The 23,705-nt window shown below is 51.5% G+C and overlaps 11 protein-coding genes across 11 annotated transcripts; 6 read left to right on the top strand and 5 right to left on the bottom strand.

The window, feature by feature from the left end:
- Positions 1-1,207: 1,207 nt before the first annotated feature.
- J4E87_008120 (uncharacterized protein) lies at positions 1,208-2,027 on the top strand (the record flags this gene model as incomplete). Its single annotated transcript, XM_049379712.1, has 2 exons — positions 1,208-1,390; positions 1,446-2,027. 2 exons carry the CDS (start codon positions 1,208-1,210, stop codon positions 2,025-2,027), a joined length of 765 nt encoding a protein of 254 aa, XP_049230599.1.
- Positions 2,028-3,172: 1,145 nt separating this feature from the next.
- On the bottom strand, positions 3,173-3,661 carry J4E87_008119 (uncharacterized protein; the record flags this gene model as incomplete). The annotated part of the gene is made up of 2 exons (XM_049379711.1): positions 3,173-3,447; positions 3,487-3,661. 2 exons carry the CDS (start codon positions 3,659-3,661, stop codon positions 3,173-3,175), a joined length of 450 nt encoding a protein of 149 aa, XP_049230598.1.
- A 2,022-nt stretch (positions 3,662-5,683) lies between these two features.
- J4E87_008118 (uncharacterized protein) lies at positions 5,684-6,061 on the top strand (the record flags this gene model as incomplete). Its single annotated transcript, XM_049379710.1, has 2 exons — positions 5,684-5,861; positions 5,913-6,061. 2 exons carry the CDS (start codon positions 5,684-5,686, stop codon positions 6,059-6,061), a joined length of 327 nt encoding a protein of 108 aa, XP_049230597.1.
- Positions 6,062-6,328: 267 nt separating this feature from the next.
- On the top strand, positions 6,329-7,306 carry J4E87_008117 (uncharacterized protein; the record flags this gene model as incomplete). Its single annotated transcript, XM_049379709.1, has 2 exons — positions 6,329-6,387; positions 6,559-7,306. The coding sequence occupies 2 exons, from the start codon at positions 6,329-6,331 to the stop codon at positions 7,304-7,306; spliced, it is 807 nt and encodes a 268-aa protein (XP_049230596.1).
- A 401-nt stretch (positions 7,307-7,707) lies between these two features.
- On the top strand, positions 7,708-8,724 carry J4E87_008116 (uncharacterized protein; the record flags this gene model as incomplete). The annotated part of the gene is made up of 1 exon (XM_049379708.1): positions 7,708-8,724. The coding sequence occupies one exon, from the start codon at positions 7,708-7,710 to the stop codon at positions 8,722-8,724; it is 1,017 nt and encodes a 338-aa protein (XP_049230595.1).
- A 910-nt stretch (positions 8,725-9,634) lies between these two features.
- J4E87_008115 (uncharacterized protein) lies at positions 9,635-10,441 on the top strand (the record flags this gene model as incomplete). The annotated part of the gene is made up of 1 exon (XM_049379707.1): positions 9,635-10,441. One exon carries the CDS (start codon positions 9,635-9,637, stop codon positions 10,439-10,441), a length of 807 nt encoding a protein of 268 aa, XP_049230594.1.
- A 70-nt stretch (positions 10,442-10,511) lies between these two features.
- Positions 10,512-11,335, bottom strand: J4E87_008114 (uncharacterized protein; the record flags this gene model as incomplete). Its single annotated transcript, XM_049379706.1, has 3 exons — positions 10,512-10,808; positions 10,862-11,044; positions 11,237-11,335. 3 exons carry the CDS (start codon positions 11,333-11,335, stop codon positions 10,512-10,514), a joined length of 579 nt encoding a protein of 192 aa, XP_049230593.1.
- A 683-nt stretch (positions 11,336-12,018) lies between these two features.
- Positions 12,019-13,455, bottom strand: J4E87_008113 (uncharacterized protein; the record flags this gene model as incomplete). The annotated part of the gene is made up of 1 exon (XM_049379705.1): positions 12,019-13,455. One exon carries the CDS (start codon positions 13,453-13,455, stop codon positions 12,019-12,021), a length of 1,437 nt encoding a protein of 478 aa, XP_049230592.1.
- A 2,460-nt stretch (positions 13,456-15,915) lies between these two features.
- J4E87_008112 (uncharacterized protein) lies at positions 15,916-17,395 on the bottom strand (the record flags this gene model as incomplete). The annotated part of the gene is made up of 2 exons (XM_049379704.1): positions 15,916-17,124; positions 17,177-17,395. The coding sequence occupies 2 exons, from the start codon at positions 17,393-17,395 to the stop codon at positions 15,916-15,918; spliced, it is 1,428 nt and encodes a 475-aa protein (XP_049230591.1).
- A 944-nt stretch (positions 17,396-18,339) lies between these two features.
- On the bottom strand, positions 18,340-19,556 carry J4E87_008111 (uncharacterized protein; the record flags this gene model as incomplete). Its single annotated transcript, XM_049379703.1, has 2 exons — positions 18,340-19,214; positions 19,553-19,556. 2 exons carry the CDS (start codon positions 19,554-19,556, stop codon positions 18,340-18,342), a joined length of 879 nt encoding a protein of 292 aa, XP_049230590.1.
- Positions 19,557-20,949: 1,393 nt separating this feature from the next.
- J4E87_008110 (uncharacterized protein) lies at positions 20,950-22,749 on the top strand (the record flags this gene model as incomplete). Its single annotated transcript, XM_049379702.1, has 1 exon — positions 20,950-22,749. One exon carries the CDS (start codon positions 20,950-20,952, stop codon positions 22,747-22,749), a length of 1,800 nt encoding a protein of 599 aa, XP_049230589.1.
- Positions 22,750-23,705: the final 956 nt, after the last annotated feature.

Raw genomic sequence — 23,705 nt, 5'->3', positions numbered from 1 at the left:
TCCGCGACTGATGGAGGCTGAGGCCGATGCCACCTGCACACTACGGCCTTCCAAATGACCTCGAGCCCAATACCTATGCGCGTCGACCGGGTGGTAATATCGAAGGGACGTATGGAGGCAGAGTGGTATACCGTGTGACGGTGGTAGTGACTCGGGGTTTTGATGGGCTGGAAGAGCTTGTCACACCCGGCGGGTATGGCTGAGACGGCTGTGTGGCAGGCCTGACGTTTGTGCTGCGTTGTATTGCTTTTGCGAGCGCGATACCCTTGATTTTTACCTTAATTTACACAATTTGTAATGCACGCTTAGTTCCACAATGCGCGTTATCGTACGAAGGATTGGATGTGTTGTGTGACGATACACACGACCAGAAAGCTCGTGGAGACGTCTGCCCACCATTCTGGCAATCCTGAGCTCGTGTTATGTCAGCAGCGCTTGACGCATCCGCTTCTCCCACTTCATCCCAGAACTCCACCTTGCAAAATCTCTCCGAAATCGCGCACTTTTGAAATTGCGGCCTTCCCGAACAACTAGAGCCTGCATAGGGCTGGCATACACATGTGCCCTCGCTTGCGGTCCCGGTAAGGTCGCTACCCATGGACTGGCCCAGAGAGCGCCGCACCGAAACATGCATGGGCCATGCTGCAAGCCACAAACTCTTCCGTCTGTCAAGTCTAGCTCACACACGAATCATCACCATTGTATCGAGGTCACACGCGTGAAGGCGAAGTATCTTTGAACATGGCAAGCATTCAGCCATCTTGCTGACTGAGTACGAGAATTTGGCAGCTCTATCTCATGGCTTCGCGTGCGCATCACCAAGCAATATCGACGTCACTACACAGCATACTCGGCTTGACTCGATGAAAATTGCGGAGGATTTGCGCGCAATTTCTTCTAGGCAACAGTCGCACGAATAGACGCAGCTAGACCATATCAGATGCCGGTGTGCCTAGAAAGGCGGCTTGGTGGTCTTCAGGGGGCCTGCGCCGCCCGGTTAGGCGTGCCGCATCATGCGCTGTCAGTTAAGCGATCAGCCTCCGAATCTCCCCAATAAGTAGACTAGATATCCCATACTCGACGAACCTTTTCTCCATCGCCAAGCATCACTCGTTACTGCCTGTCGTTCGTTGCCAATCTTTTTCAAGACTCTAATCTAATACTTGTTACTATACCCCACATTGCTCGTCTCAATCAACACCGCAAGATGTCTAAGATCCTCTCCGTGGCGCTTTTCGCCTCTTACGCTGCGGCTCAAACGACCGCTCAGGTCTGGATGCCCGGTCTAGGCGATATGGGCATTTCGTACGAGGGTTCTGTGGTCAGCGTTGACAACGACCGCACTATCATGTCTGTGGCTGTGCAGGGTATTACCCTCGACGACTCACTGGTGCGTAACAACGAGTCGAAATCATCGATAACATTCACTGATCTGTTGCGACTAGGCCGATGTCCCTTCGACCATCACTGTCGGAGGCAACACCTACTATGAATATGACGCCTCTAATGACCACTACGGCGTGACGGTGACCGTCTCCGGCGCATGCTCGCGCCAGAACACCGACGAAGCGGAGGCAACCTGCACCCAAACTACCATTGGTCTCGAATCCGAAATGAGCTCTCTATGCGCTGACCCAGAATACGCTTCCTCCCTCTGCCCGGACGGTGTGGATGCCGCTCTCTCTTTCAGTACAGTGTTCCCCGAAGGCTACTTCGACCTGTTCGCCGTCGTCATCACCGAGGGCGGTGACTCCCTTCCCAGTGCCACAGCGGCCGCATCAGTATCGGCCGGCAGCGCTTCCGTAACAGCGTCCCGTTCCACTGTCACATCCGCAGCTTCTGGATCTGCCACTGCTACCGGCTCCGACTCTGACGCAGCGGCAAGCACTGGCTCGGAATCTGCTGCTAGCTCTGGAGCTTCTGCCACGTCCAGCGGTCCTGAAGAAGTAGCCACTGGCGCTGCCCACATGGTTCAAGTCCCAGCTCTGGCTGGTCTTGGTGCTGCTGTTGCCGCTTTCTTCTTGTAAAAGTTTAGTAGCGAGATAGTCGCTTTCATCTGCGCATTTCGAACGAGTTCTGGCTTAGCGAATACCCTTTATGCATTTACGCATCGTCACTCAATACCTACGCTTATAATATCATCCTGATTCGTCTATTCACTTGTCGTATTGTTATCATGCCAAAGTCCTCTAAGAATTTGTCTCTGGTCTCTTCGCCAAGCATACCATTCTCTCTCCCTTCTTACCAAAGCAGCTCTTTCCTTCATCATCTGTCATGACTTTCCCACAGTACACATGTCCTTCACAGTCTTCCCTTTTGCATCGCCATCTTGTCACGTCCCCACCCTTCTCGAGAAAGTAGCAGCCTTCTCTACACTCGTATCCCTTCTGAACATGCGCACACCTCATATCGCATGGAAACCATGCGCTTTGTATATTGACAGTCTTGGTGTCTAGAACATCGATGTCTTTGAGTTCGAAAAGATCAAAGTTGGGATTGGTATTCGACGCAGGGATTTTGTGCCCGGTAGCCACAAGATCTGTGTTTGCAGATGGTTTGTTGCTGAATATGCTGGGCAACCAGCGCGGCGGTGGTCTAGGTGGAATCAAGACCGTCAAGGTGTATTTCGTGGTGTTCGGCTCCGTTTCGCCTAGAGGATCAAAGTAAGCCGACATATCCGACTTCGGGCGTAGTTTACCTGACTATGAGAGTATGTGAACAGTCGGAAGGTCCTGGAAGATTTGCGCGAGACAAGGTGGCGCAGTATCAGCAGACCGGGTACGAGGATGATAAGGAAGAAGCGGCTGTGTCAATGTGTACGGTTAGTGAACAAAGAGTTGATGGTGTCAGTGTTCGCATGTGACGCACGGTGTGAAGAGGGCTATGGGCGACAAACGAATGCGTTGTGTGAGACAATGGTAAACGATTGGTTGCGTGTTTGGGTTTGCGCTAATACTGCCGTGAATGTACTCCTTCCGAATTCACGACTGCGTCAACCTAGGAAAGGCGGAACACCCTGAAGCCTTTATCGAGGTTAGGCCATCCGTCTTGCGCGTTTTCATCTTCATGTAGTCTGTAAACCTGTTCATTTTTTTGCTGGTATGAGGTGCAACCATTGGCGATACTTAGTTGTAGAAGAGTGCTGGCATGAACAGCCACCAGCCTGCCCCAACTAGAACGAGTTCGCCTTCTTCAACCGATCACACTCCCTTTCCTCCCTCACATGCTCATCATAGCCCTCAATGCACCTCAGCCTTTCCGTGGGGCTCAAATAAACCATTCCACCATCCTTGCACCAACCCTCCCAAATCTTAGGCCGCCCCCTTTTCTCTCTGCGTACAATCTGCCCTCCAACCTCCACCTCTTCGTTCTCCATGATACTGCCCGCTGCCCACTCAATAACGTAGTGCTCCTTCAGGTACTCTGCTTTGCATTCGCGGCCCGAGGCTAGGCAGCTGCAGCGAATGCTTTTGGGGATTGCATCACAGTCGACATCGAACGTGATGGTTTCGTTGATGCCAATCAGATCGGCGTGTGAGAAACTGGAGTCGGAGAAGTATTGTTGTGACGTTGCGGGCGCGACGAGTGCGGTGATGCGGAATGTTGGCTTCTCTGGTGTTGGGGAGAAGTAGACCATGAGCTTGCTGAAGATGCTTGACATGGTGGATGGTATGTGGATATGGGCGCGGGTGTGGTTTGGGTGCGCTTGTGATTTAGACGTGACTTCTGGGATTTTGCTTGAGAGTAGGCTTGGTATTTGGAAATGAGACTGCTGAAAGGAGGGGATGGCCGAAGAAGTGTTCTTTAATAAGAATATCTGATGTGTCGACTCAATGCACAACCGTGGTTCCCATTCTCTAGCGAAGACCCTTAATAGTGAGCCACTCACAGATCTCGTAATGCTTAATCGTACCAAAACCCAAAACCAGAATCAGTGCCATCATGTGCTAGATCTCATTACGTGTATGCCAATCGTAGAGGTTAATTCCGGTCAAAGTAAACTAACCTCTAATAAAAGAACAAGATTGAACAGGCCTCAAGTCTCCATTGACCTTAGATTCCCTACTTCGCATATTTCCACGTTGCTGTAGGCTGCAGATCTGTCCAGGTTTTCCTAGGTTGACGTGCTAGAGAAGATGCGACCAAGGTTTGCGCGACGCTGCCAGTCGAATATTACTGATGCGCTGAAAGAGCGGAGACCGACGTCTCGAGATCCAGCACAGGAGTCGTGGGCCGCGAAATACGCTGCAGTTCGGCGACGCTTCGCGAGATACCCATCGGTACACCACGTACAACTTTGTTGGCCGGGCTACTGAACCACGCAGCGTGTGTAGTTGTCGCGTATGCTGGGACCTGTTCAACTTCCGATTTCGCAGGTTTAGCTGCAGGAGGCTGACGGGAGGATGGAATGGGAGTCGATACAAGATCATCTCTACCACCGAAGAGCGAGTTGAATATTATGCTCGGGCCTAGCGACTTGAAAGTGCTTCTCGTGCGGCGCATAGAAGACGGGTTCATCGGCTCTAGTGTGGTATAGTGGTTGTCGCTTATGTGTCCTATTGGAGTTTTTGAGAGCTTTCGCTTGTCCGAATTCTCCGCGGCGTGTTCCGCAAAATCTTTGATATCTGAGGTAGCAGCTTCTGGCTCATGTGGACGCGACTCGTGTTCCGAATCTGCGGGCATATCGCTCGCGCAACCAGAGGATGAAGGGCAGGCGGTACTGCAAAGAGCGCTTTTGGAAACAATACATTGAGAGCTCGATACTGCAGAGACTTTCAGTAGTTCTACACTCATCGAAGGGGTCGTGGCCATCGTAGACGATTCAGGAAACAGGTCATCACGACTTGAGACTTCAGAGCATGCTGTCGACGATCTTCCGCTTTCAGACGATTCTTTTGGTTCTTCTGTATCGAAGGAGGGTTCGAGGGTAGGCGGTGTATTGGATGGCAAGTGTCGCTTCTGCTTCAGAGTAGTGTTTGACCGCTTCGGTCGAGACTTTGTCGCAAAGACATGAGACTTTTTCACCCTGCGTGGCATTTTGAGAACGGGGTCGCGGCCCAGCCGAGAACTCCAGAAATGACGTAAGCGGAGTGAGATTTCGGTCGGTCCAACTAAGGTCGAGGTTGAGCTCGGACGCCGGGTAGTTGGTTTAATGGCTAGAGTAAATTGTCAAGGAAATGAACTGACACCCGCTCAATGTTGGTGGATGCGCGAAGGCTTCTTTGAAATTTCACGAACAGTGTGTGAAAGCGTTTGGGGTTTTACGATTTGGATCGCTGTCGAGTGAACATCCATCGACCAGGCTGGATTGCGATAGTTGCGCGACTCGAGCTGGGGCCTGTGGCGAAGCTTCTTTTGTTGCTTGTGGGAGTGAATTGTTGTAGGCTTGACATTCTTGATCAAATTTAGTGCTGTAGTGTGGGCAAATGTTGGTGACAAAGACATGGACGTTTGCTGCGCAGTCGTAGATGTCTCGTTGTTCAAACACTAGTCCGATTGCGGCTAGCATCTGGTTCGTACGACCGCAGACTGCAGCTGGAGTTGCTGCCACCCGCTGTCAGACATGGATACCATGCAAGCCAGGATCGATTCATCCGGAAGCTAGTACCCCACCTTTGTAAGCATGTCAGCGCCGTTTCTCAAGTCGCTTTTCGCGTTGAAACTTACTCTCAAATCTGCAATCATGGACCGGGAGCACGCCGGTGAGATGACCTTTGAGGTCGACGCAGGTCACGATGAGCCGAATTCGAACAATGTGACAAGCAGTCGGGAAAGGAAGCTACTGATGAAAGTCGACCTGTGCGTCCTGCCTACCGTCATTGTACTGTATCTCTTGTGTTTCATCGATCGAACGAACATCGGTAAGGCCGTTTGCGCATGGCTTGTTTATGCCCACGGACTGATCACAACAGGCAACGCCCGTATAGCTGGCATGGAGGAGGATCTCAAGCTTGAGGGATATGACTACAACGTCGTATTATCGGCGTTTTACGTGTCATACATAATCTTCGAGATGCCAGCAACGCTCTGCTGCAAATTGATCGGTGCGCACGATGACTAGAGCGCTTTGTTCAATTCTGATATAGCAGTAGGCCCTGGATGGTTTCTGCCGATGACGTCGTTTGGCTTCGGTGCCATGTCTATCGCGACAGCCTTCGTACGAACCCGCGCTCAGGCGTGTGCTGTTCGATTCCTGCTTGGGATCTTCGAGGCCGGCGTAATGCCTGGATGCGTTTACTACCTCTCACGATGGTACAAAAGGTCGGAATTGACCTTTCGTCTTGGGCTGTGGTTGTCCATGGCCCCTCTCGCGGGAGCTTTCGGTGGCATGATCGCTTCGGCTATCCTGAACTTGAGCTCCGTCGGTTTCTTCGATGGTTGGCAAATGTAAGCAAATAGCCTGTATGTTGCAAGTCCCTGAATAACAGTTGAAAGGATCTTTGCGATCGAAGGCATCGTTACCATTTGCCTTTCTGTCGTGGCCTTTTTCACACTGACTGACCGCCCGGACACTGCACGCTGGATGACCGAAGATGAGATACGGATGATAGTTGGCAGGATCAAATCCGAGCGTCTCAACCAGACCGAACTGCTCGACAAGATCGATACCTTGAAGCTTCGACGCGGCTTCTCCAACCCAATCACGCTTGCGACATCGTTCATCTTCCTGCTTGACAGCATAACTGTCATAGCCATTTCGTTCTTCCTGCCGACGATCGTTCGTACCATTTACCCAGCTCGCACCGTCGTCCAACAGCAGCTCTTGACAGTGCCGCCGTACGTTCTGGGTGTGGTCTGCACTATTCTGATCACGACCGTAAGCTGGCAAATGAACTCTCGACAGACGCTCATTGCATTCACGGGCCCTTTTGTAATTGCTGGGTATGCGATGTTCCTTGCGACGATGAACGCAAGTATTCGATATGCAGCTATCTTCCTTTGCGCATCAACATGCTTCTCGTTGGCTGCCATGACGAACGCACAAGTCAGCGCAAACGTGCTTTCTGACTCCGCACGCAGCATTGCCATTGGAACCAACGTCTTCTTTGGATACGTTGGCGCCCTGATCGCCAGTTGGACTTATCTACCTGGCGACTCTCCCCGTTATGCCATTGGAAATGGGATCAACTTGGGTTGCGCAGTGACATGGACCGTCGTGGCGATTTTCACTAAGCTCTGGATGACCCGCGACAACAGGAAGAGGGACAGCAGGCAGCTAGAAGCTCATACAGAGCTCGCAACTTTGTCAGATGACGAGATCGCGAACCTTGAGTGGAAGCACCCTGCATGGCGATGGAAGCCGTGACTGACGCCATATTCTCCTCAGAGGCCCCGGAGACATGCAGCGTTTATGGAAGGAGCCCACATGACTCTTCACGTCTAATCTTGCCACCGAGGGTAGAATGGCCGACCAGGTTCGCAGTGCATGTGGCCAGGTTCCCCTTCACGACAAAGTTCTCTTTTGAGGTCGGAAGCTGTTTCCAGTATCTTCCTATGAGTTAGCTACTTGTGTTCAATCTCGAATTCACACGACAGAGGCGTGAAGTCGCAAACTTACATGCCTTTGTTCCTTCACAATCGCTCGTTCACTGCAAACAGATTCACCCACCTGATGCATTTCCACGAACATGTCTATCGACTGCAAGCTCTGAGTTGCCAGCTGCTCGACTCAGTCTCTACCAACTTGCAGCCCTCGTTCAAGCAGGCATGGACAACTTCCTCAACACGCAACTGCATCCCGCAGACACTTGCAACATCTGCACCGAGCACTTCAGCGCGACCCATCAGCCTGCGGCGCTGCCTTGCAAGCATATCTTCGGTCATGAGTGCATCAAGAAGTGGCTGAAGGAGGGTAGGGGAAACTCAAATGCTTGTCCAACTTGCCGTTACGTCGTGGTCCCCAAACCAAACCTACGCGCAACCTTCGATGTTGCCTCAATATGGAAAGCAATATGCGACCAGCCACCTGAACGCCTCCATGCTTTTATGATGAAAATATGGGCTGGCCTGGAGGTACTCTGGCAGCGAGAGCCCACCGGCGCCTTCACAGTAACATCCATTCTTGACCAAGCCATCATCCCAGCCCTTATCAACACCGCACATCGCACCAACGCGCCCGACGATCGGCGGCCAGACTCTCTTTTGGATTGCTACAATCTCGTGGCCGCATCTTGGGACTCTTTGGGTCGCCCCAATGTAGCGACTGGTCTTGCGATCCCGCTGGTTCGGCTTGCACGTTTGATGGCCAGCGCAGGTGCTGTGCTACCGAAATGGCTGACCAAGAACCCACGCGCAAACAGGCTAGTTTGGCGCGCAAATGCCTGTCTACCCATCGGTGAGGTAGACATATCATGGAGCTACATCGTCGAAGCTTCTCAGCAGATCGAGTCGTCTTACTTCCCCTTGCTGCACCTCTATACCATGTTCATCAGCCAGAGTATCGCACACTTTCCTGCACCGAGGCCATATCCCACCAAGCGTCATGAGATCATGAACCTTGTGGTTGAGCGTTGCTGTACAAAGATCGGTGGAGGAGGGGCGGCTTGGAAGGGCAAGCCGGGCGACGAGCTCAAGGAGGTCTTGGTGGGGGTATACGACGAGTTACGAAGGCATCAGCTGGAAAAGAACCGGATGAGTCTGCGAGGTCACGACGGAGAGGATGCGCTGGTTAAGGGCATATGGGCTCTCGCTGGCTGGGGCGGTGGAAGAGGTAACGCGCGCTGAGGGCATTGCGTAGGTGGGGCCATTCGGGCCATCTTAATTCTATGTGCTTTATGAAGTTAGCATCCTTGTATCGATTTAGAAAGACAAGGACATTGAACGCATACCTGAATTGTAGAAGGATACCAGCACGACTTGCGAATGATGATGCTCACTGGTCGCCGTTAGCGTGTTCCTGGAGGCTTGGCGGATTGCCACGCGTCCATGTCACGCGGGGCTGCGCGCCTCTCCTCCCGTTGCACCATCAATTGTACGGACTTATCGGTAAACCTCAGAAACCCACGCGACTCTGAGCCATCCAATATCATCGCCATTGGCTTGTATAGAATATCTCGAGCATGACTTCAAGCCCGCCGCGCCTGCAGAAGTGAGACTACGATGAACCTGGCAAGATCGCGACACTACCGCTCACGTTCGCCATATCAGACACCATGGGGCTTCTCCCAGAAATATCTAAGATGAGCTACTTTCAATAACCTTGGAACGAAGGCTGAACGAAGACTAAACACAGCCGCACGTCTTGCGAAACGTGGAAGCGATCAAGCAGAACTCGTTTGCGAACAAGGCAAAGTGCCTTGCATCGTATCTGCTTCAGAGGGTTGATACAAGACTATCAATACGCTGTCCAGCTCGGATACTCGAAGACGGCAACTGCCAGGCTGCCGGACAGATCATCACGGCAGGTATAAAAGACAATACAAGCACATTAACTCGCTTTGAGCGTACCACTAAGAGGCATTGGTTTAGATTGACATCCTAGACAAGCATTATTATCCGCCACAACGGCATCACTCCCTTGAGATTTTCGGCAGTCTTCGCGAATGCGATGATGTCTGGAATGATATATAACTCTCCTATATAGTCATGTCAAGGTCTCGATACTTTACGACTAGCCTTCATCACATCTGACAGAATGCACTTCTCGTCTCATCTATGGCTGACGACTACAGTCGGATTACTCTCAGCTACTCAATCATCGGCCGAATGCACGCGCGAAGGTCTTCTTGCAGCCGCGAACTCCTATCTAGCGGCTCAGGTTGCGGGCTCTCCTAGCAGTCTCAGCCTCGCGCCCACGAACTTCACATATCTGCAAAACAACAAAGCTTCCAACATCGCGACCGGTCTCCTCTCAACGCCTTTCGTCATCGACCTCAACCGCTCATCCACCGACACCGAAGCATGCGCCAGCTACACAATGTGGATCAGCGCTTCTGGGAACAAACCCTACGTAGTGAGCACCCAGATCCGCCATCTGAACAACGACACGTCGTCCATCAGCTCCATCGATACCGTAGCGGCTACAACCGGCGACTTGTTCTTCGACGCGAAGAAGACCCTTTCTTACATCCGCGCCGAATCGTGGTCTACCCTTCCCACCGTCTCGCGACCCTCACGTGCTCTCCTCAAATCTGTCGGTGACGCCTACCTTGACATGTGGACGAATGCTACTGCTGCCGGCACTATACCCTGGGGCACGCAATGTGAAAGGGTGGAGGGAAGCATGTATACGAACCCGTGCGGAGCGAGTCTTCCACACGGAGGGAGTCAGAAGGCGAATGGCATGAGGCGATACGTTATCGATGAGAGTGTCGGAAGTGTGCAGGTCAGTTGCCAGTTCGATAGCTTGGGAGCTTGGCCGGACAGTCACGAGATAAGGGTTGAGGGTGGGACGGTGAGGTACGTGCATACCGTTACTGTACTGAGGGGTGTCGGCGCTTGAGACGCGCTATTGCATCTCTAATACAGTCATTGTATAGGATCAATTGTCTCAATCTATGACTCTTGCTCAGCTACTTAATATCAGCGCTCTTGACAACTGTGCCAAACACATCTGCCAGCTCAGCCAATGCCACCCTGGTGACCTCGTCACCCTTAACACCAGGTATATCACGGTCGCCGATGGCATCCTCTACCAGAACGACTTCGTATCCCTTCTGGAAAGCCTCACGTGCAGTTGTGGACACGCAGACGTGTGCCATGTAACCAGTCAGGACAAGCTTCTTAACACCCATCTTCTCTAATGTCTCGTGCAGAGAGGTCTGTTCAAACGATCCAGGGTAGTTTTTCCAGATCTTCTCTTCTCCGTCCTGATCATAAATTAGCGACGAGTCCCCCTAGGACGTTCCAGTGGCCAGCGTACCTGTGCTTTGACCTCCTTGAACTCTTCCGCCAGGTCAGTGCCAGGCGTGAAGACGGGTGCGCCTTCGGGTGTCTGGTGCAGGATGTGGATGATCTTGCCGTTTGCTTTGCGGTACTTGTCGAGAAGGTCGGCAATGACCTTTCCGCTTGCTGCGGCGTTTGTTACGGTGAGAGCGCCGGATGACTAGTCGGTAGAGTTAGCGATGCGGCTGGCGGGGAGAGAGTGAGTGTGGGCGAGAAGGAGACTGAACGTTCAGCAACAAATCGCTGCATTCAAAACGAAAGCATCCTTGCCGATAAACTGGCAGCAGTTGTCTTTCAAGATTCAGGGGGAAAGCATGCCGACCGCTCGCGATAGCTATGGGTTGTTACTTACATATTCATTTTGGGCGTCAATGATGAGAAGGGCAGAGTCGCTAGTCGAAGCCGTAGAGGCGGGCATGCCAAGCAGGTCACGGAAAGATGGAGGCGCCATTTTTTGCGTAGGATAGTAGTATGTTGTTGTTCTGTATGGTGTAGATGAAGTCCGTCGTGGATGTATTGGTGTGAAGGCAAATTCGGTGCGGAAAAAAAAAAGGTTTAAGTAACAACGAGCAAAGCAGATCCTACGTTGTACGATCGTAGCCTCTATATGGTAAGCAATGATTAATGATCTACCTGGTTCCAGAAGATGTGTATGCTATTCGGGATTTCGGGATACGACACCCTTTTGGGGTGAGTAGGCGTACCCCGCCTCTGTGGGTACCTGCATGACGCGCTGCCAGGACCTCGGCCCAATGACGTCCAGCCGACCGTGGGGCGCCATACCTGGGCATCTTCAAAGCCTGGTGCTTCACGCGTTGTGCTCTCGACACATCCGGGCTTTTTGGGCCGTGATCATGCACTTGAAAATGTACTCGCAGTTGTATTCTTATTGAGTTGCATTCTGATTTGACCGGAGTCGACCTTCGGCGCACAACTCAAGCGACGCACCAAGCGATCGGACATGGAACCAACCAACTTTAGTAAAACGACTTTATTCACGAGTGTCTGAAGACCCATTGTCGAATAAGAGCCATCTGCTCAAACCGATGATAAATAACTGCGACACCTAGCGCTTGTGTGGCCGTGTGCGGCGATGCGACAAGAACGACGAAGTTGCAACAGATGTATGAAACTCTACAACTTCCAGTCTTTTGCCCATACATTCGCCTTGCTGAACGGCAAGACACCTCCCTTCACCATGTACCGCTGAACATCGCTTGGCGAGACGAAGGGGACGGCAGGGCCTAATGCCACTGGCTTGCAACACCCAGCATTCTTTACCGCAATCTCGTAGGCTTCCCTGTGATCGTTTGCCACAATCCAGACGCCCCTGGCATGCTCTTTGGTCTCCTCGATGGCGAAAATACCGGAAGCCTTCACATCTCGAAGTGACGAGCCTTTGGAAAAACGTTGGATCGAATCTCCGAGCCAGTAGACGTTGTGGAGTTCGAGATTACACTTCTGCTGGCGAAGAAAATCAGCGGACTGGTCGTTCTGCTGAGTATCGTCGAGGTGTAGTGTCTCCAAGCGTGACCAGTCTGGAGAGTGCGATGGGCCGCCCAAGAGCCCCATGTGTACTGAACCCTCGTTGCCCAGTCCATCTCCGCTGATCGAGAGATGCGTTATACCCGCGTAGTGCGATGCTGTGTTGATCTTCTGATTGTGCAGAATCTCCAAGTCGAAGATCATGGCATCCAGTGTTGACATCCAACGACCAATGTACTTTATCGCAAGTACATCTCCGAGCTGACTGGCGGGTATTGGTGACGCGCTTGGATCGACATCTCCCAGTGCGCAGATTGAATGCGTTTCGATATAGACTTTCAGTTTGTTCTTCCGCATCGGGTTGCGGAGAACGGCATCAACAGCGCGATCGAACATTTTAGGGCACGCTTGATCGAGGATTCCTTGATATGGCTCGAACATCAAGCGGCGGCGATTCCACATCTCGTCTTCAAAATCTTCCGGATCGTGGTCCTTATAGAGCAGCACTGTCTGAAGGAGCTCCTCACGGGAGGGTCGCTCCTGTGCTGGTCGAGAACTGTCGAAACCGGGAACGTGGATCAATTCTTTGACGCCATGAAAGCTTCCGAGTGAGTGCGCCAGGGAGTCGCGTAACTGGGCAGAGTCGCGCTCTTCATGGCACCCATCTATGAAGTGGAGATAGGTGTTCGAATTTGGCGGCAGCTCATCGTCACTGTCGGCCTCCCAGTCATCGTGCTGGGTGAGATCTCCATGGAGCCCAAACTCATGAGGCGGTGTCGGCCATACGTTCTCGAAGATTACCGCCGGGACACGTCCTAGGTTGCAGCTAGGGTTGGTGCTCTGGATCTGCACTGCTTGTGCCATCCTCGAGATGCTACTAGACATAGGCATTATGTAGAAAGTCGTCTCGGAGATAACCCATGCGGGGATGGCCGCGCTCAGGAACTTGTTCACACGACGTAGCGATGAGATGTCGGAGGTGTCATTCGTATTCCTCGCGATCATAACAATCAGCTCGGGCGGCAGGTCGTCGAGGCGTCGAGGCTGTCCTGGGATATATACGGAGGCAAAATGAGTAGCGCTCATCTTTTCGTAAGTGTTGTTCTTTTCTCAGGGTGTGGAAACTGTATCGCGGCCGCCGGTGTATATGCAATGCTGTAGTTGAGACTGGTCCTGATCAGGCAGCGGATGTGGGAGTTGCAGTTGAGAAGGAGAAAGCTGCGGCTTCCGGTGGGTTTAATTATGTAGAAGTGAGTAGCGGAGGTTTTTGAAAGTGGCTGGGACGAGATTTCACCCCCATGGTTGACAGGTCGCGCGCTTCTCTCTCGCAGTATACACACACGTTTCACATGCGTTATCCTGAAGCTTCTATTGGTAGTTGCGGTCGCCGATCAGAGATTTCGCACCTTGTGATGGCACAATAGCGCGCCATTTCATCGTTCAGATGAGATATAGTGAAGGTGAAGGTGAGCCGGCCATGCAACCGAGGTGTAAGCGTCGTGAAATCTTGATAGATCTTCTAGGAGCGCCGATGCGCATGGGAGTACTGCTTACAACCTTCGTAGTGGGGTTGCAGTCTTCCAAGGTTAGGAAGGGATGGTATCATGGCAGCCATCATGTCCAGAGATTAAGTTGGAGATAGAGGCGTGTTTGGAATGCATGCCTCGCCGTTGGAGCATAAAATCGATTGTCAGAGCAGTGAAACGGTAGGTATGCGGCGAAGCGCATATATATGATCCAGTGTTCACAATGACTACAGCGCCTGGATATGCCACTGAAGTCGTGTTATGGGATGCCGTTTGTAGCGCAGCTTGGTGATTGCTATGAGCGTGCCACCTGGGCAAGCTGCAAGCAGCGGCTAGGACAAGGCGAGTGAAGGGAAGTGCGCAACTTGCTAGACGCCTGACCTTGATGCAGAGATTCGCTGTTTGGTTTGGTTATCGGAAAAAGTCAACAATTCATGTGCAGCGCAGGAAGACAAAGAGATGGTAGCATGAGGGTGAAAGCGTGTATGAGATCGCGTACGGCGTCAAAAGACGCAGTCGCGCGCTAGTATCCACAGTGGGCCTAGATTTAGTAACGATCGGCGACTTCGCAAACTACGGTGATAAATGAGATACAGGCCCACACGACGAAGTTATAGAGACAGATTGTGGATTAAAGCGTCAAACCAGTCGCGAATCGCTAGGGGAGACATAATTGTCTCGAAAGGAGTCGGTGTAACGCAAAAAGAAAGGATTAAGATCGAACTATTATCAGCACACTGCTATTATAACAAAACCAAACACTCTCAAGGTGACTGATGACGCCAGTTCGTGCGAAGGTAAATCTGAAACACTTTTCGAAATCCTGTCTAAGCGTGTCAGTAAGCCAGTTGCAAGCCTTTGTGCAGGCTAAGAAACATACCAGCTCAAAGATACGTTCGCCCACCTGGCGCCGCTTCCTTGATCTCTTTGAGATGTTTTCCGTGCTCCTCGATAACTTTCGGGGAAGTCTTCGTGACTTCACCCTGACGAAGCGCGTAAGAGTACCAGGTCTTGAAGCATTCTTTCTGAGAGGCTGTCGGATAGCGTACGCCTTTGGCGCGATGGGCTTGGAGAACCATGGTCTCGAGAGATTGAGTTGCAGCAGGCATAATGATGGCGCGACGGTGAGAGAACAAGATCGGTGAAGCGATGACTGAATGTGCAATACGACGCAGGGTAGATCAGTTCTGAGAGCGAACTCGGAGTAGTATTACTGCAAGCGGATCCGCAGTGAAAATCGCCGTCACGTGATGACAGTAGTCTCAGATCGATTTGCGGAAGCGAAGAACAAAAGTGGAGCAAGTGAGTGTATGAAGATAGGAAGACTTGGTGAGGTAGAATGATCGTGGGCTTACATGTCTTGGTGTTATCTTTTTTCCGGCTCTCCATCAGATCTCCGCGCAGGTATAACGGCAGACGTGCGCAGCGGCCTGTCGGTGCTCAAGTCACCGAACATGGGGTGAAAGCCACTATCGGACGTTTCCCGAAGTTCGAATAACCGTACACGCCTTGACGTCAGTCAAAACTGTGCATTTCTCAAGTTTGGCGTGAATGCGGCAAATGTTGACATTCTGCGCTTGATGAATGTTACCTGCTCGTTGAACACAATTAAGTGCTGAAGTTGCTGTGCCGACCTCAAAACTTACTCAACAAGCTAGGTGATGGAAGAGGGAACAAGTAAAGATGTGAGCATGCGGTGAGATTCGGTACTTTGCTTCTATAGGCGCTATGTGTGGGTCGTCGGTGTCGAAGGTATCAAGTCGGGCGACACGCGGGAAAGCGGGGTCAGTGCAGCGGGCCGAAAGCGAGCCCACCCTAAGGTTCGGCGGCCAATGCACAGGGTGAAACGGCAGATACAGGGCGTGATACATACTTCCGAGGCAGGCTGGGTAAACCAGGGCATGCGCAACTCTCGTTCGTGATTGTTCGGGTTCGGCGGCATTTAGCTACTCCATGCAAAAGCTAAACACCATATTTATCTAAGTAGATTAACACCAGCGTGTATACAGTCGCCGAGGACCTATAAGGGAGTATCCTCCAACGGATGTACCTTGCTGGTAGGAACATCTTCCCATTTCTGTGGGAGGTCACCTCGGTGTTTGTTGAAGACCTTGAAACCATTGAACTTCAGCTCCCCTCCAGCACTTTCTGGCAACCTAATCGCTCCGCCGAAACACAGACCGCTCTCACTGAACTTGATTTCTCCCTGGAAGATGCGATATGTGCCTGACTCGTAGAATTCGCCGGTCGGATTATCAAGTCGAGCGTCAAAACACAATCCGGGTAACTCGGAAGTGTTAATCTCAAGAGCAGGAATGTCTCTAAGATTTCTAGTCTTCAGGTTAGTCCTCTTCCGTGCCGGTGTTCTTTGCCCAGCCAAATCTAGTGCGGCCTCGCGAAGTCTTTTAACTTCAGCGTTCACGTAGTCAGTAGGACCACGTTGGCCCCGTCTTTCTTTTGCTGTGGCCCAAAGGTACTCTGTGAGGTGGGGATCGTCGAGCCCAAGTACTGCCGGGCCAACAAAATTGCCAAAGTTGATGTAAGCTTCGAGTATGCCAGACGTAGTTGAGGGAGCACCAATGTACTTGATGACGATGCTGAGTTGCCCGACGAGATCTGGATGTCTCGTTTCCAGCAACGGACACTGTACCATGTAGGTACCTGCCATTTGAGTCATGTAATTATGCAGCCTGGATCTGCTGTGTTCATCAAGAATCGCTCGCCATAGAGGGCTCTCGGACGGAGGTACAGAAACCGCAACCGCAAGGGGCGGGTGATCCGCACGCTCTGGCGGTGTCAGGGGTACGCCTGCAATTGGCGCGGTCAAGGACGATGGGCCTTCCCTGTTGTCGTTATCGGGCTCAGGAGTAGGCGACGGAAGCTTTTGTCTTTTGTGCAAACCACCGGAAGCTTCACCAAGATCTTCAGCGTCCGGTAATGACCGCTTGTGCACAGCGAGTGCTTGGAGCACATTGGCGTCGTTCGCGGCTCGCGTTTCTGGTGCAGGTCGTGCATCCTGACTCACGTTCGGCTTTGGCTTTGTTACCGTGGCAGGCAACGTTTTTTCGATGAGTAGGTTCTTTTGCTGTGCAGCAAAGCACCAGCACTGTGAGGCGTTGTGTCGCGTTTTGTTCTTGAAATAATTCTCTGAAGCTGGGTGCTCAGGATATGCTTTGGCCCAAACCTCCTCTAAATTGTGGAAGAGTTCAAGGAGATGCTCCAATGGGCGCTGGACATGGGTTAGTATGAGGGGTAATAAACATGGGTATTGTTAAACTAACGATGTAGTATTTGTCCTCCAGTATCGCGTTGATAATCTCGAGACTCGAGATCATGTCAAGCTTCGTTCGGCGGACTTCTTCACCGGGACGCCCGAAAGCGCGTAACAGCAACTGCGCCTGGAGCCATTCCTCCGAGACGTCCTCCACTCCGAGTCGCGCGTTGATGAGCTTTTGCTCGACCTCCTCCTCAAGCTCAAGGCAGAAGTGGTTTATCAGCATTCGTGTGCGCGGGTGAAGCGATCCATTATATGTATACGTCACTCCGGCCAAGGTTGTTGCGGCAGACGATAGTCCGGCCATTGTCGTAAGTAATTGGTGAATGCAATCAACTTTGTGATCTAGGCTCGCAGTAAGTGCTGGCAATATGGGAATAGGGCATGTGTGTCGATACTGTCCATAGTGGCAGTATCTCGATGTATATGGGTGCATGGCGATACCCCTGCGAGCGGACGCAGGGTGGGGATGCTTGCCGAGACGCGCGTTGGCCTTAGCTGACACTGCGGCATCTGGAACCCGCTGCTCGCCGACCAATGACAAGCGCCGGCCATCTGAAAGCGACAAGTCGCTCTCAGCAGTCAGGCACCTTTCCACAGAATCTCCACAAGTTGTCCCGAGCCTAGCGCGAAGGTTCAATAAACTGTAAACTCTACCTAGGTGTGTCTAGATCCAACAAGGTGACGTAGCGCACCACGATGCTCTCAGTATTGCCGCACGCATCGGAAGTCGGCGTCGAAGATATGAGCGAGCAGCCTGAAGTTCAGACTCGAGTCATGCATGCAGCTTCTTCTTCTCAACACCTCGGCACACTAGCAGCGACGGCACTGTTACATGCAAAGTGTCAGTATTCACTGCGGACCCGGCGGGCTGACCCAGGCATACAGAAGGATGCATCCGCGCATTAACACGCTAACAATGCGCTGTCTGTAAGGTTTGCAGGGTCTTTCACACCACAGCCAAAGATCGCGATGACACGCGTTGCGGTGTACATTGATACCTGACAAAGCAACAGTCGAAAGCGGTCAACAGTAGGGCTGGAAAAGAATATTTACATGGCTAAAGATCGCGCGGCACGCCCAGCGCACTGCTGCTCGTACGCCTACTCTGATAACTAGCGACAAAATCTACCCCATTAACATCGGTCAACAAACGAAATCTTCTGTCGGTCAAAACTCGTTCCACACCGCCCCATATTTGACCTTCGACGTATCGTAATCCAACCACTTCTCAACGGTGCAAGAATCATCGCTTTTGATTCTGTGACCAGAAATCTTTACAGGCGTGTCGCTGATCATAGGAAGATTGATCTTGCCTTCGAAATACAAACTATCTACCCGGAATTCGAGATGCGCGGTATTGCCAGAGATCCGAATGGGTCCACCAATGGATGGTCTGTTCGCGTATAGTCGAGCTTCGCCGTCGAGGTCGAATGGCCTTTGTAAGTCGAGAGGCGGCGATTCAATGGTCGCGTCGATAGGTATTCCATTTACTCTTTTGAACTCTTCTAGAACGTCTCGAAGTCTTTCTGTCTCCTTGTCGATCTTGCATTTCCCATTGCCATCATCTCTTGAACGCTGACTCTGGTGTCTGTAACACCAATCTTGGACTATGGCAAGGCCAGGCGCCATGACCATGGTCCCTTTCAATAGCCCAAGGTTGAGGTAAGCCTCGAGCAAGCCGCGTTCCTGTGTATCTTCATCAAGGGCTTGAACGACCATGCGCAGACTGCCTACTAGTTCCGGGTGTTTATTCTCAATGAGTGGGCACTCAATCCAGTAAGTACCCATAGCTGCAACGAAAGTCTGCTTGGCACGGCAGGCCTCGTGCTGGCTCATGAGGTTTTTCTCATCCTCGCTGCGTTCTGGAGTCCATGGGGTTTCGGTTTGCTTCCCCCAATAACTGTTCACATACTCCCCAGCATGTGAGGGTATGGCTACGTCAACACCATCGCTTGTGAACTCTTCCGATTTGATCTTCTTACTAGACAGAATCTCATGGTCGTCTGGGATGGGTTCATCGAGCTCCCTTTTGGGGTTGTTTGCTGCAGGTGGTGTAGGTGGAGGAGTAATCGTAGACGGAGAAGTAATTGTAGATGGAGGAGTTATGTGCCATCCATGCCTCCTGTGCCATTCTGTGGCAAGGCTCTCGAATATCTGTCTCGGATACACTGGCAGCTGCAATGATCATTAGTCAGAGGAACACGACTGGAAGAACTAGATTTTTGAATGAAGTAAGGAAACACGGGACTTGCCAATTCCTCTGCCACGCGGCCAGCTTTCAGCTTTTCCAGTCCTTCTCGCAGCATCTTAATTCTGACGTAGTTTGCTTCTTTGCCCAAGTCCGCAGGAGAGATTACACCCCAGAATAATCCGTGTCTACGCATCTCTTTTTCGTTCATGTTGAAAAGCGTAACGAGAATTCTATCGATGCCGAGACGACGTTCTCCATTAATTCTGTACAATGTGCCATCATATGAGTAGATGTCCCCTTCCACCTTTTCCTTCACCTCGATAACGATTGGATTCGACATTCTGTATGAGTTAGAAGATTGCAGCAATAATAAAGGTATCGTCATGTCTTTATATGAAGAACTTTTGGATCCCTGTAGGCGTTCATACGGACGCGTCGCGCTAGTGACCACTAGTGCTCACTAGAACGCGCCGAAGAAGTAAATCTTCCCCAGCCATCTTCATTCTTGAAACCGTATCGATCACAATGGCTGAGATTACGACAGCCTCTTAGACTCTATCGCGTTCCTTCGATATTGAATTGTTTCGGTCCGGATCAGGTTATGGTATAGTGTGGCTTCCTGTCATCGGCCTTACTGTTAGCGCGTAGTGTCTTGAGCCCTCAGGGTCAAATGTCACGCCACTTTCATCGTAACAACGCGTTCGCGCCGAATTGCTTTGGATAAATCTTCCAAGGTTGTACGCTATTGAGTTCTCGGCGTTTTGCTCATCTCGTGCCAACGCTACCTACCTAGGTACTTAGGCATACACCTGTTACGGTGAAGGGTAACCACCACCTCAAGGTTCTGCTAACGTATCTTGCGCATGTGCTATTGGGGGCTATTCTTACCAAGCATAACGTCTTGCTGTTGTCAATATGCCAACCAATACTTCGTGCTCAGTGTCCATAGCATATCCACATCTGGTTCGGAAGCGATGTTACGATCATATTGCGGAACAATCGAGACCACGAATAGATGTTCGCAAAGCTTGCCAACGTCCAACTGCGAGATTTTTAGCACAATCACTTCATATCAGCCAAACACTTGCTACACTAGACCGGACAGATGTAGAAGGCGCCCGTTGGCCTATACGATGCATCCATTCTTTTATGTTTACCACGGATTTCTACTACAATCATACGCTACATCATAAATGAACAGAGAAATATATATACGTCCTCCACATGGTTTGCAATGGCGTGTCAACACCCGAGTGATGGATTCCAAGGTTTGATTCACATCATGTGTATGGAGCTTTCACCACTCTCATGTGCGTACGATCGCGCCTTTGCAAAGTGTTCGCAAATATGGCCACCTCCAATTTGCTTACTTAACTTCACTCCCTGCCTCATCAGCAAAAGGTGGAAACACAACCTACGTACTCCAGACGCGGTGATTATATACTTCTCAGTTCAACTACACCTGCGGTACCTACCTATCACATACTACTCATCTGCCTCGAAGAGACCGTCACGCTCCTACTGCAGGTTGAATTGAGGGGTAAAGAGGGGTCTAGCTCACAAACACACACCCTATCGCCGCCAGCATGCCTCTCCTACCTCTGACTAAGGGACAGAAGAAGGCAGCGAAAAGAGCTGCCAAGAGACAAGGCGTATCAGCTACTAGGGAAATTCCTTCGAGGAACGTGGAGTACAGGATAGTCGATGATATTGAGCCTGAGAGGCTCGGCACGCCCGCAATACCAATTACACCTACCCAAGACAGCGCAATATCGACACGGGATGTTGCTCTTTCGATCCCTCAGCACTCCAGCCCCGTGTCATCTGCCACTGTCATTACGGCTAGATCTACCTCAAATCTATCACAACAGATATCTTTACCGAACACGGGTCTTCCTGGGTCTCAGTCCTCAAGCCCTTTGCCTTCGTTGTCCGCACTGCCTCTAGAGTCCCTGGGCAGCTTCAACGATAGCTTCACCTTCACAGCTTCCAGTGGCGTTGCTACGACTGGTGAACGCTCAAATATCACTGACATTCCCAACCACGAGTGTGTATCTTCCTTCTCCAAAGATGTTGGGGATGTTGAGAATAAAGGTCCAACTTCGTTGGCTTTCAGCGAAGCTTTCGTGGAAGACCTACGAAGTCCTACCTTTACGACCACCGCAGCATCGACGAGAGCTTTCGAGGAAGCCTTGTCACGAAAGTCGGATGTGACAGGGTCATCGATCTTCACTCGGCTCCAGGATGCCACGACTGCCATCGCTCCAGAACCTGTGTATGAAAATGAGTTTCCACTCACAGATACTGATATGGAGAAAAAGCCGGAAGTGTCGTTGGACTATGCAAATCTAGAGCGGGCTCTTGTACCGTACTGCAGGCTCAAGCCACTTAGCCTTATTGCGAACTACGAAGTGAACCAAAATCTCAACGAGGACGACACCGACCTGTCACTTAAGGGTGTACTTCCTCGTCGAATGTTCTTAGTGAGCGCGGGTGGTGTGATCCAATGCATCGCATACGACCAGCTTCTACACGACGTCGAAACCGTCAAGGACGACGGCGGGTCAGACTTTGACTCAGTCGCTTCTCCAATCAAAGGTCTCCTCGGGCATTCCAATGGCGCACATGACGAGACCTCCGAGAGTATTGACAGTCGCATTGAGGGCGCCCAGTCAGACTCCGGCATCCGCGAAAGGCTTCACGACGTGGACAATGCGGGTGTAGAGGGTTCCGAAGTATCCGACATGTATGATCGCGAAGATGTCTCGAGCCATACGGACGATTCGAATGTCGGTTCGGACGAGGCTGCATCGGTCAGCACCGAGAAGTGCGAAGTTGTTGCGACGCAGCAAGGAAGCCTCCAATCAACCGCGCGCTCAGGCAGCAAAGAAGAGCTTCCAGACGCACCACTGAACGAGGTCTCCAACGAAGAAGTTGCGGAGCCAGTATCGACTAGTTCCCAGGTACCTGACACTTCCGACCGTGATTCTGAGTTCAGTCGCATGCTTGGTATGGGACCCACATCCTCCTTTCTTGAAGTCATAGAGGTCGAGGAAAGCGGTAAGGCTACTCGACACGCCGTCGTCACCGCGTTCCTGAAGCTTGTCAATATCGAGCGAAAAAAGCGCGGGGTTCATGCTGTACCATCGTTATACACAGCACAAAGTGTGCTGAGCAGTGGTGTTCTTCCGCACACAATCAAGCTTGGTAGTATGACTGTTGCGTCTTTCATTGCTCAGTTGAGCTTCGATGAGAGGGACGAGATTGAGATCGTTGACGTGAGTGCGGCCTGGGATCGATTGGGTCGTGAGCAAGTGCAACAGCAACGGGCAGCTTCTGGAGGTATGATGAGTATATTGAGCAGAGTGTTCCGTCGGCCCACATGAGAATGGGCGGGTTCAGTGGGTTATGTACTAGGAAGCGACTCTGGGTGGAGGAAGAGAAATACAATGTCGTCACATATCGTCTCCCGCCGTGATCATAGTCACCTCAGAGCCCATGCTAGCTTTGTTCCTTCAAGACAATGTCCTGGTAGTACAACACATATCCGTTCAAAAAAGTCTTCTTTCTAATCTCTCTGCGGTATACGCAATCAGCTGCGTGTCAGCGTACTCAAACTCTTTGGCTAGATCTTCGCGCGTTCTAATTCTGCACTGAGAAATTTTGCACGCATCATTCGCACGAACCGAACAGCTGATTTCCCAAGTCGTATAGCCTGCGCAGCCGCAATGTGGCAAACAACGACAAGGCTTGTCAGGGGTCGGTGGTAAGCAGGAGCTTTGGTGGGCCATGAGATGACTCCGGGAATCGTACTCGGCAAGATCTGATATCCACAACACCTGGCTGAAACAGCACAAGATCTTGGAAGACCGATATCGTTGATAGCAATAGCCAGACTAGTCACAGAAGGACAAGAATCTACATCGGTATACAGCAGCGGCTGAAGGTGAAGTTGCCACACACCAGGATGCAGATACTCCTTTCCACCGTGATGTATTACTGTAAACCGGATCCAATCCCTGCCCACGTCCTTCATGTTTCCTTCTTCCGCGATGATGCCGTGATAGCCATCGGATGGACCGACCCTGATCTACGCGCCATCAGGGACATGGCTGGGTAAATTCGTACGACATCTAGATGCCACCGGCTTGCCAGCTAATATGAGGCATTCGGCGGTCTTGGACCTAGAGAACTGGGCAAGTTGCGCGACCTACAAGCGCAGCCGTAGTGCCCCGATGCTGTACGCGAAGCCGTTAGTGCTGTATACTGATGGTCGCTTCGAATGGTGTTGCACCAGCAGTTCATCCTGTAGTCCATGTTGTTAGTCAGATACTATCGTGTC

Source organism: Alternaria ethzedia, assembly GCF_023757985.1.
Source record: "Alternaria ethzedia strain BMP 0044 chromosome Unknown scaffold_24, whole genome shotgun sequence".
Taxonomy (NCBI): Eukaryota; Fungi; Ascomycota; class Dothideomycetes; order Pleosporales; family Pleosporaceae; genus Alternaria; species Alternaria ethzedia.
The sequence above is the reverse complement of the archived record's forward strand: the minus strand, read 5'-3'. Positions and strand labels throughout refer to the sequence as shown.